We start from the raw sequence: 12,505 nt of genomic DNA, 5'->3' as shown, positions 1-12,505 counted from the left end.
GGCATTGGACCTAAGTTTTGAAGACTGAATAGGATTGCGAGGGCAGGATATTTTAGATGACAGAACTGAGTTACAGGACCACAGATGTGGAAAATTATGTGTGGATGAGGTATAGGAAGAGGTGTGGTTAAGAGGTAGAGATAAGTTTGGGGGCACCTGAGTGGCTCAGTTGGTTAAGCGTCTGCCTTCGGCTAAGTTCATGGTCCTGGGGTCCTGGGATTGAGTCCCTCATAAGGCTCCCTGCTCAGTGTGGAGTCTACTTCCCTCTCTCCTTCTGCCCCCCTCTCTGCTTGTGCACTCTTTCTCTCAAATAAATAAATAAAATATTTTTAAAAAAGAGGTGCAGATAAGTTTGAAAATGTAAAGTGTAATCTGTGTCAGTTCCACCCCTGTTATTCTGTTTTCTGATGTAAGGGCTGACAGGGAACATGAGATAGGGAACTCTGAGCTTCCAATTTTAAGTAATTCCAGCTTTTCTTGTTTTTCCCTACAGCCCTAGAGATAATAGCTGCTTTCTGCAGTTACTAACTCTCCAAACTTTAAAGTTCTCATTTTATGCTGTTACCTAGTTAATAAGTTATATAAACTAGACTTAAAAACTGAGCACAACCAGTTGAAAATATCACCAACTTTCAATTACATTTAGAGAAGACCACTGAAATGAAAATATTTGCTAGGGCCCTAAGGGATTCCTTACTTGCATTGTCCTTTGACTTCTTATCACTCATTTCCTTTCAAGAGTATTGTGTTCAGTGTTTAAAGCAGACCTGGGAAATATCAGGCACCTCTTCCCCCCTAACTAAAGCCTCTGAGCAGAATGCTGAGCAAGAAAAGGCAACGCTCTTCATTTCTATTTCCTGCATATACCACTTTAAAATGTTATGTAATAATGTAGGTAACAAAAGACAACTAATTAAGCCTGCCTGGCTTAGACTTCTACTCTTAATATTCATCCTGAGTAAGTAGATGAGCGGTCAGCAAAAGAGAATGTCTACAATTTTCATTTCCAACCCTGACCCAGATCATTTCTGTCTTTTCAGGAAACATTACATCTCAATTATTGTAAGACAAATGGATATTATATTCTTACAGCAGTGTGGGGAAAGAGCTTCTACTGCCTCTGCTGATATCCCATTTTCCCTGTAGCAACTTTTTTTGTCACAAACTTCTACATTAGACCCAATCTAATTCTGCTAGTTTAGTCCCATACTGTTGAAATTTCAACCCTTCCCCACCTTGTTGAAACTGGAGAACAGCTTGTGAGCAATCTCTTGATAATAACCTTCCATATGTCTGAAACAGCCTTTTTATTTCCAAATTAATTAATTCCCCTCTCTTTTTTTTACACTTTACTGCTTCCCAGGCCTTTACATACCTTTGTTTCCCTATGGATCCTTTTAAAGCATTTCCCATTTTTTCTGGGGAAATTATACCTTTGTAGAATTGACCAATACTAAACACAGTATGTCATAGTCATCATGCATGTGTTCTGTACTCAATGTTGTATAATTCTACTTGCAGAGAGATTTCTAGGAGTGTAACTGGTTCATTTGTGTTATATTTTGCTGCAGCCACCTACAGAGAAACCATTTAATTTTTGCTAAATTCAGATTTAAATAGAAGTTTCTTTAGAAGTTGCAGTTTATTACTTCCCTATTGACTTTGTATTTACCTTAAAATTAGGCAGATTGGTGAACTTGTGTGATATTATGAGATAGTGAAATTCAATAACCTAAAATCATTTGTCTTCTGCTGTTTTTAAGAATACAGATAAAGTATCGGCTTATTTATTTTTAAATGATCTGTGAAACTATGGCTTCATTAATTTACATCCTCTAAGTTATAAGAATGGAATACCTTTAGAGAGAGAGTATATAGAAGTGCATGTATTTACTTCTCAAGAGGCATAAAAATGTAGTTTGTAAGCAATGGTATTCTGACACGTTTTGAAAGTATTTTAACAATCAAATAAATTTCCCAGTGTGGCTTATGATATTCATGAGATGATGTCATGGGTCAGAGAAAATTCAAGAGGAGGAAAATCTGCCTTTATTGTCATTTAGTCTCAGTTTATTTTTTATTTTTTAAAAGATTTTATTTATTTGTTTGAGAGAGAGAGAGACACAGCGAGAGAGGGAACACAAGCAGGGGGGGTGAAAGAGGGAAAAGCAGGCTTCCCGCGGAGCAGGGAGCCCGATGTGGGACTCGATCCCAGGACCCAGGGATCATGACCTGAGCCGAAGGCAGACGCCTAACGACTGAGCCACCCAGGCGCCCCGTTAGTCTCAGTTTAAAGTTGGAACAAAAAAGATGGGTAGTAAATCTCTAGAGATAAAAGCTGACTGGGAGGACATTTGGTCAAGCTGTGTACTGTTGCTTATGTAATGACAGACTGGACTCCAGACAATGTGATGCTAAATCAGCTAAATGCATGATACAATGAGAACAGGGACTATAGAAATCCTTGGAAACTAGTACAGTAACTGGCACACAGTTGTTTCTTAAAACTTTCAGACTGGTATTCAGTGCTAGGTTCTTTCAAGGTACTTTAGCCCATTTGCATTTACCAGATGAGCTATGAAAATCATGCCACTTTCTTTTTGGCTACTTTGCATTAATGAATGAATCATTTTTCCTTGAGAGAGGAGTATCTAGGAAACTGTTTGATTTAAAGAATAACATGATAAAAATGGTGATTTCTACTGATGGAGTGAGGTAAGAATAAGCAGGAAAAGATGGGGACAAAAATACAAGTGTAAATGTGGACATAAATGGAAAAAGATGAGGGCAAGAGGTAGTAGAGGTGTGGAGAATATAGGTGGATTTGTTTGGGAGAATAGGAATTAGCCAAAAGGCTTTCTGCATAAAAAGTTGTTTGTTATTTATTATGTGTTACTGATAAAGAGTTGAATTGGATTAAGTAGACACAGTCCTTCTGAGTTTATTCATGCCTTCAACAAATATTTCCTGAGTGCTCTTATGTGCCAGGCACTGTGGTAGGCACTAGGAATAAGTGAAGAATGTAGTCATGATTCTTGCCCTCGTGGGGTTTAAAACTTGATGGGGACTTCCTGGTTATTCTTTTTGCCTCCCTTGCCTGTCACCTTCCTCTTCCTCCAGACTCTCTGCCTTGTTTTGAATGCTGCAAATAACATCCTCTGGGCTTTTAAGCTGGCTTCTGTTTACCATTAGCCAAGAGAACCATCAGAGGAGCTCAGAAGGCATGAGGAAAAAGAAATCAGGGTATGAATTTCCTGATCCTTTTCCTCAGCTGTGTTTTTTTAATGCATTTCATCATGGCTATGGTTACTATAGTTGCTTTGGGGGGCCCAGCCCTTTCCATATCTCCAGCTGTCCCTGGTTCTGGTGACACCATCTCCTCCTCCCTCTTCATTCTGACTTAAGGGTGGGAATGACTTCTTGTTATCACTAGTCTACAAATGCCTCAGTTTCTTTTCTTTGTTCTCTTAGCCTTGCTCATTGATTTTCAACTTGTGCCTTTACTAAACTCTTTTGGACCATAAGGGTTTGACCCTGTTTCCACCTGGATTTCTGACTGATCCAAAGGGGAAAAAATAGAGAAACTCATAAGTAAATAATTTAATAATTTAAAACTGTATTAAGGGTTATGATGAAAAAACACAAATATTTAGATAGAGAATAATGAGTGTCAGTTACATAAAGTAGTCACACCTGGCTTCTTTAGAGGGTAATATTTAAGTTGAGGCCAGAGGATAAGCGGGACCTAGCACGGAAAGAACAGGGAAGAGTGTGCCCCACGGAAGGAACAGCAAGTGTAAAGGACATGAGATAGCAAAGAGCTTGGCATCCTTTATGCCAGAATTTGGTTATAATACTATATGAAGAACATTTGATTAAAACATTATGTGGATTGGGGCTCCTGGGTGGCTCAGTCAGTTAGGCTTCTACCTTCGGCTCAGGTCACAATCCCAGAGTCCTGGGACTGAGCCCCGAGTAGGGCTCCCTGCTCAGCCGGGAGCCTGCTTCTCCCTTTTCCCCTGCCACTGCCTCTGCATGTGGTCTCTCTCTCTCTAAATAAATAAATAAAATCTTTAAAAAAAGAAAACATTATGTGGACAGATGGAGGGGGGAAATCAGCTTGAGTGGCAAAGTCCTGATTGGTATCTAGTGACAGATAATAAAACTCCTGGACAGACAAAGTCCACCAGAAAATCATGTCCTTTTTAAAGTGAGAAGTAGCTCAGATGAGTTGTGTGAACTAAGCAGATGCTCGGGTATTAATTTGAAATTGCTATGATTATGTTGGTATGCAACAAGGATCTATTCCACATAATAATGTACTCTAAAAGAATTAACACATATAAAGATGTTATTTTTTAAATTTTATTTACTTTCTTTTTTTTTTTTTTAAGATTTTATTTATTTATTTGACAGAGAGAGAATGAGAGAGCACATGAGAGGGGGGAGGGTCAGAGGGAGAAGCAGACTCCCTGCAGAGCAGGGAGCCCGATGCGGGACTCGATCCAAGGACTCCAGGATCATGACCTGAGCTGAAGGCAGTCGCTTAACCAAGTGAGCCACCCAGGCGCCCCTAATTTTATTTATTTTCATCAGTGGTAGATTAGTCTTTAGGTAGAGGTAGATCTCTTCATAGCATGTTTTCTTTTCCTTTTCTCTCTCTCTTTTTTAAGATTTTATTTATTTATTTGAGAGAGAGAGAGAGCCAGAGAGAGAACATGAGCAGGAGAAGGGGCAAAGGGAGAGGGGGGAAGCAGACTCCTCACTGAACAGGGACCCTGATGCAGGCCTGGATCCTGGGACCCCAAGATCATGACCTGAGCAGGTGCTTAACCAACTGAGCCACCCAGGTGCCCCATGTTGTTTTTATTTTTTTTTTCATAATTATGACACTTTGTAAAAAGGCTATCAAATGAGCAACAGAGACTTTCTTGACAGGTTGTGTGTCTTTATCTACCCCCCCCTTTTTTTACTTATGTTGGGAGGAGATGAGGAGAAGGAGTAACAAAGAAGTGGAAAAATTGAAGAAAATAAAGTATTAAAATAACAAAATTTGACTGTTTGATTCCACCTAGAATGAAAGGGACTTTAAGGATCAATTTACTAAACATATTTCAAGAATTCCAAAAGCAAACACATCTAACTTATTAAATAAGCTTGCCTGGGGAAATATCCCATATTGTTTTTTTCTCTATAAATCCATTTCTGTAATTTGTTTTACAATAAGACCTTCCGTTAGTACAAATTCTGGCATTTAAGAATTATTTAACTTCAGGATATATGAAAACCTTTGGCATCAAGTCAAAACATATTATTTTTGTATTTATCAGAATTGAAATGATTAAACAGGACATTTCCAGGCATATTTGACACCACATATGGGAAAATGGTGAAAAACAAGACTTTTAAGGTATGATTTAATCGTGTGCATTTAACCAATATCTTTGGGTTTGGAACACTTCCTTGGATATTGGCCCAAATATCTTCTAGATGAATTTTAAGTTCTTGAAATATATTTCTACTTATAGACATATTTTGCTTAAAAATGGACCACATGACAACTTATTTTGTTTTTAGTCTATTATGATCATGCTTCTACTTAGATTTATATTTTAAAAGATTTATTTATTTATTTTAGAGAGAGAGCATGAGAAGGAGGGGCAAAGGGAGAGAGAAATTCAAGCAGACTCCATGCTAAGCGTGGAGACCAATGCAGAGCTCTGTATCACCACTCTGAGATCACGACTGAACAGAAACCAAGAGTTGGATGCTTAACTGACTGCTCTACCCCGGCATCACACTTCTACTTAGATTTAAATAGAATTGCACATGTATTCATTTAATTTCAATCCATTTTGAAATTAAAAAAAAGAAACCATGGTGTTTAACTATGTTTATGCCCTCAACCTCTTCTTACTAGCTGAATTTTTCATATTTACTAATATTTTCCTCACCCGTAGGCTAAACCTACTTTAAGCACATTTATATAGAATTTTTTTTTAAGATTTTATTTATTTATTTGACAGAAAGAGACACAGCGAGAGAGGGAACACAAGCAGGGGGAGAAGGAGAGGGAGAAGCAGGCTTCCCGCTGAGCAGGGAGCCCGATGCGGGGCTCGATCCCAGGACCCTGGGATCATGACCTGAGCTGAAGGCAGACGCTTAACGACTGAGCCATCCAGGCACCCCCTATATAGCATGTTTTATCTCAAGTGCTTTATAGCTAGGTTGTGGGAGCTAGCTCGCCACAACTGAAGTTAAATGATTAGTAACTCTGATAGTGATGCATTTATGCAAATTATAATTATGGAGTCTAGAAAGGACCCTGAGGTCTTATCACCCTGAAAAAAACAAAACAACACCCTGTTTAAAATAAATCATAATACTCTAATCAAATATAATCAAAATCTCACTCCTGCACCTATGCTCAATACTCATAAACATCATTGACAAGTGATTATATATCATAAGATTTAAATCCTCAGAAATAGAATCATTAAGTATAGCAGTCATTATAGTGTGATATAAATCATCTTTCTGATTTGGAGAATGATTACATGTACATATTGACAGCTGGTGTTATAATGTTAACATCTTTCAGAAGATACTAAAGTAATCAGTTGGTTCACTGCAACTATCATTTTTATGATTTTTATGCTGTTGTCTCATATCTTATCAGAATCTATATTTTTTGCATGAGGAGCAGATAGCACCTTATCTTTTTATCCACTTTATATTTATATCATTGCTGAATGAAATTTAAGAATGACATTGGAAATTTAAGACATGTAGGCAAAGAGATGTAAAGCTATTCTTTTATTTAAAGAAGCCTCCTTTATGTTAAAATAGCAAAACTACATACACTTTGTTCATAGAAACCACTAGAAAGATCATTATAATTGGTTACTTCATCAGTTACCATTTGCCCCTCCCCCCCTTTTTAAATGAATAACCACCAAGGAACTTCTGGGGAAATGAAATCTAACAAAGTAAGTGATCCAAAAATAAGATATGTCACATTTTAATAAACAATTGTGTCTAATTATGGAAGAATATGTACTTACTTGCCAAGTGCAAAGCATTCCATCTTAACAGTTGTTCCCTTAGCAGCTGTAACTGTGAAAGGAAAATGGACCTCAATTTTCGGCTCATATTCTCCCATCACACCTGGGAAATAAAGAACATTCTTTAAGCATAAAATGAATGTCACAATTTCCTTCCAATTCTGGAAATGTTACATTGAAAAGTGCTGTGGTTTGGTTGTTAATGTCTGTTTGATGACTGCTAAATTTTTGATGCATTGAAGTAAGAAGGATACTTAGACTCAATCTGAAATCCCAGTCTTCCTTTAAGGATGTTAAGCATGTATGTTCACTACTATTTTAAATAATAATTATTGAAAATGTTAGTCAACACTGCTAGTTTAGTTACTGATTATATTCCAGGGGAAACAAATAAATATGAACATTTCCCATGGTAAGTAATTGGGTTTTTTTCTACATAAGTAAAAACTTTCTTTATCATTGTCATATAAATGAATACTTATTCATTAAGTCAACATACATTTATTGAATATCTATAATATTCAAACATTTTGCTGTGCATTATGGGAGTTTTAAAGATAAATCAGCCATGGACTATGCTCTCAAGCACTCAGCAAGTGTATTCTTAGAGAAAGAAACAACATATACTCAAGTATGGAAGAAGAGTGATATATAAAAATCATTGTAAACAAAGATAGGAAGTGATGATCGCCATGAACAAGATATCCCTAAAGTATTATGTACATCTGAGGCTCTTACAGGAATAGTTAGGATTTGAGTAAGTAGGGAAATGATAGGAGAAAAAGTAAATGAAACTGAAAGAATAAAGACAAGGGGAAACTATCAGAAGTAGGAATATCAGCTTTTCTGGTATGTTAGTATGTGAAGGGAAATAATACTAGGCAAATTTGGAAATATAAATGGAGTACAAAAAAATAGAGGGCCTTAATTGACAGAGTAAGACATTCAGACATTAATCTGTAAATAATTTGGACTACTGAGGTTTTGAATAGGGAACTGGTATTTTGCTGAGATGTATATACTGAAATTGGAGCAGAGATCAGTAAATCAATTACGTTATTTCAATAATGGAAGGTAGAAAGAATAAAAGCCCAGACTTGAATTATGGTGGTAAAAAAGAGAAGAGGCACTAGATGGAAAACAAAACAAAACAAACAAACAAACAAAAACACCAAACCCCCCCCTAAAACAAGAAAGAATTGAGATTGTCACACAATAGGGGGTTGCCAGGGACAAGCATGTGATCCTCTTCAATAATGACATTAAGGTTCCCAGCTTCAGGGGCTGAATGAAAGGAAAACGAACACAACTACAGTAGAAAAGAGGATGACTTTCATTTTAGGAGTACTGAGTTTGATACCTATAAGATATTCAGAAGAAAGAATCTGACCAGATAACACAATGAAAGAATGAGGCTCTAAATGAGTTCTGGACAGGTGATAGGTACTTCTTGTCATCATTTAGAGGTGGCAGTTGAAGCTGTGAGATTGGATAGGACTTTCACCTATCAAAAGGCTTGGCTGAGGCCTGGTGAATTGCAGTCCTAGTTCCCTCACTAGCTAGACAGGAGCTAATTTCCTCCCCCAAATTTTAGGAGATCCCTGTGTATAAAGTACCGCAGAGACAACAGGTATAATTTAGCACAGATGTTTCTCTGAGCAGCTTGTGTGTGTTTGGGGATGTCTGTGTTTATGGACATATGTACACATATAGGTCCATGTGTATGTGTAGATAGCTCTGTGTGTAATCCCTTTGTGTATGTGTGTGAGATGAGAAAGGAGAGGAAAAAAATTAGAGTAAGAAAAATGAGATAAGATATAAAGGCAACACACACTGGATGTAAAAAAAAGAAATGGTTAACTTTAGCAAAGAAAACCTTTATTTGTTCATTTATCATCTATCTATCTATCATCTATCAATCTATCTATCATCTATCTTTCTATTATCTGTTTATCTATCTATCTATCTCTCATGTATATCTATCTATTATTAATTTGATATGGGCCTTGAAGAATGAATGTGGCCAACTTTAGATGGAAAGTGTTTAAGTTCACTGAGGACAGGAAGATTATCTCTGTTTTTTTTATTTTTGTGCTAGTTTTTTGCAAAGCAATCATAAACAAAATATCACTGATATTTGCACCAAAAGATTGGGTTTCTGGACATGGCTCTCCTAATGATTTAGACTGTTCCATCTCAGATAGGTCAGTGACTTCTGTGTCTCATTCTTACTAATCTATAAACAGAGGGAATAGAAGAGAATTACCATTAACGTAATGTCTTATTCTAACAAGCAGATTCCTTAATTGCTTTCTAGTCCAATGTTCACTGAGCACCAAGAGCCTGATGTATAACAAGTGAATTGAGTGATTAGTCCTATAGCAAAACAAATGTTTAAGCACTTCTCTCTCTATTCCTCAATACTGTTTTCCTCTTCTACTTCTTTTATATCCTCCATGCTTTCCAATTTCTTTTATTTCTCACATCTTTTTTTTTTTTTCCTATATCTTTCCTGAATAGCAGGATTTGACCTGCTAGTGATACCTGGCTGAGTGTATTCAATGATGAGAAGTTTATCTTCAAAGCCCTTTTACCTGTAGGCCCACCATATGAGGACTCCCAAGCATCTTGTTCAGTGTCTACCTTTGTTTGGCCCATTTGATGCAGTCCCTAAATTTAGCTTGCGATCTCCCTACCCACCCTTAACACTGATTGTATAGTATTTGTGTTCCAAGTCTACCTGTTAATCTGATGATTTAGTAATACATGATCTATCATGATGCTTATTAAACTTAATACCCTACTTGCATGGGTCCTTGTGAGTGCTAGAAGTTGTTGAGTACTGTAAAATGTTGTAGGAGGGCAGTGAAATTGAGGCTGAATTTAGAGAATATTTCTATATAATTACTTTTTAGTAAATTGTTTAAAAAGGTCTCAGAAAAAAGGAACCTGAATCTCCAAAGCTGCAGTAATCTGTTTTGATTTCTTCTCTTATCATAAGTAAAAACTTCCTTTAGAATCCACTTTTATGCTAATACTTTTGTATTATGTTTTTAAAGAGGGTCCTGTAAAAAAATAAATAAAAATAAATATGAGGATCCTCTAATTGTACAACATTTCAGGCCCTTCAATATCTGCATCTGCCCCTGAATCATATCAAAGTAATACTGATATTATTGGCTAATAGGAGTTAAACCCATCTCTCTTCTCTTTCACATAATATTTGTGAAGTGCAAAGAAATTCTTTTACAGCTTTCATCCTTAAGAATGACTCAAAGGATAGGCATTCCTGGTAGTATTTGGGAAGTGATTTTGTCCAGGTAGGGCCTTCTGGTGTTTCTCAAATGATTCCCATATGGCCAAAGACATTGTTAAGCCTCACTTCAGGGCCCAAAAAGTTTGCTAATATTTCAACTAGATATTAAAAATAAAATTAAAAGGTTTGTGTAAGAGGTTTCAAATTATATTATCTAATTTGAGCTGTACTGTAAGAAATAACTGGTTCTTTCTAATTTTACTGTAATGGTGATGATAAAAGGACAGATGAGAAAACTCTTTAGATATGTCTTGTTCTTTAACAATTGAATACATTCAGCAATTAAGTTTTGCTCTATATTTCATGGGATAATTATGTTAGTACTAAAGTCCAACTTAGCAAATATAATTCACCCTCTTTTTTTTTTTTTTTTTTTTGAAGATGAGAGATTTGAAAGTCAAAGAGGTCAGGTACTGGCCCAAGGTCCTATAGAATGTTGTTGGTAGAAATGGGGCAAAAATGGGAATTTTTTGACCTCAGGTCTTTAATAGCTTTTTTTTTTTAATATTTTATTTATTTGACAGAGAGAGAGACAGCGAGAGCAGGAACACAAGCAGGGGGAGCGGGAGAGGGAGAAGCAGGCTTCCCGCCGAGCAGGGAGCCTGATGTGGGACTTGATCCCAGGACTCCGGGATCATGACCTGAGCCGAAGGCAGACGCCTAACGACTGAGCCACCCAGGCGCCCTTAATAACTATTTTTTTGACATTACTCTGTTGAGGAATTTTAATCACAGAGTGTAACAGACCAGGCATACCACATGTAATACATCAGTCATTGGCTGTCTGTCATGGTACTTGGTTTATTTCAGCTGCAATTTTTAATATTTCAAGTCATATATGGCTTAGCTTGTAATTTCTTTTATTGGCTAGGGTTTGATGATGAAAGGAAAGAGAAACAGTCCTATAAGGCACTTAGTTAAATATCAAAAGATGAGGCTTATCTCTTTCATCAAGGTAGTTCCTTTATTTTTATTTTATTTTGTTTCATTTATTTATTTTTGTCTCCCAGGAGACACTACACTGTGTCTTCATCTCTTTCCCCATACCTGTCTTTTCTGGGATGGTAGGCTGTCCTATTGAAATTGCCTGCCAATAGAAGATGACCCCAAATTACCCTAATTCCTAATAAACAGAGGTCTTCCAGCTAAAAGAACATTACTCTCCTATGTCTTCATGGTTGTTGATTTTTTTTTATATATATATATTCCAATTACTTACAAAGAGTTAGGGTGTTTTTCCCTAAGTAGAGTGTAATTTAGAGCAGTGTTTCTCCAAGTGCTTTGCAGAGTAGAGAGCCAATGACATCCAAAAAATCTGAAAAACTTAAAAAATTTCAGTCTGCAGGTTCAACTATGAGGCTAGTGATAAATAATATTTGAAGGTGGGTCTACAGAGTCTATATTTTAATAGTACTTGAGTTTCAAAAGATGTTTCATTTGTAATTATTTTTTTACTGTCTTTAGCAATCTGAATATTAATATATAGTTATTGTGCTATGTAAGTCCCCTGGTAAGGAGATGAAAGCCCAAATAAATAACAAAAACAACATTAAATAGTAATAATAATAACAACAACAATAATAATGACAAAGATGAAAGAGGGAAGAAAGGAAATGACTAAATAGCTCACCCTATATCTATTAACATAGTGCTATGTGTAAGACATATCACTATACTCATCTTTTTGGGACATATTAGAAGTTAACTTGTGATTTATAGATAAGTGATGCAAATCCCAGCTCCAGCCCTGGCTCTCTTGGAACATCGAGGCAATCACAGAACCTCTCTGGATCCATTTTCTCATGTATAATGAGTGTTAATATTATGGACAGTTTAGAACTCTAAATATTGCACATTAATACACTCTTCGTTATTTACTGTATTCAAATAAATTACAAGTTATAATCCTTGGGAATGTTAATCATTTAAAAAAGTGTCCACATGCCTTATTTTTAATTCCCAAAATGAGTCCCTGATAAGAAACAATTTCACAAGCCTAGATAGATAGACAACATGTTGTTTTCTCACCTCAAAAAGTGTGTATTACCCTGAATCACAGTTTCCAAAGTTTCCCTATTCAAACTTATCCAAAGATGAGTTATTGTTATGTAAATAAGGGGATTAA

The 12,505-nt window shown here is 36.3% G+C and overlaps 1 protein-coding gene across 12 annotated transcripts in view; it reads right to left on the bottom strand.

Moving 5' to 3' along the window:
* CNTN5 (contactin 5) overlaps positions 1 to 12,505 on the bottom strand; it is a 1,392,146-nt gene that overhangs the window by 376,720 nt on the left and 1,002,921 nt on the right. For all 12 annotated transcript variants that reach the window (XM_064577192.1, XM_064577190.1, XM_064577193.1 and 9 more), the window contains one exon: positions 7,065 to 7,167. In XM_064577192.1, coding sequence (XP_064433262.1) covers positions 7,065 to 7,167 — 103 coding nt within the window. The remainder of the gene's footprint in view (positions 1 to 7,064; positions 7,168 to 12,505) is intronic.

The sequence above is a fragment of the Mirounga angustirostris genome, unplaced genomic scaffold, assembly GCF_029215605.1.
Source record: "Mirounga angustirostris isolate CCGP_5_RB_7025 unplaced genomic scaffold, mMirAng1.0.hap1 SCAF_13, whole genome shotgun sequence".
Classification (NCBI taxonomy): domain Eukaryota; kingdom Metazoa; phylum Chordata; class Mammalia; order Carnivora; family Phocidae; genus Mirounga; species Mirounga angustirostris.
This window is presented reverse-complemented; position numbering and strand designations above follow the sequence as displayed.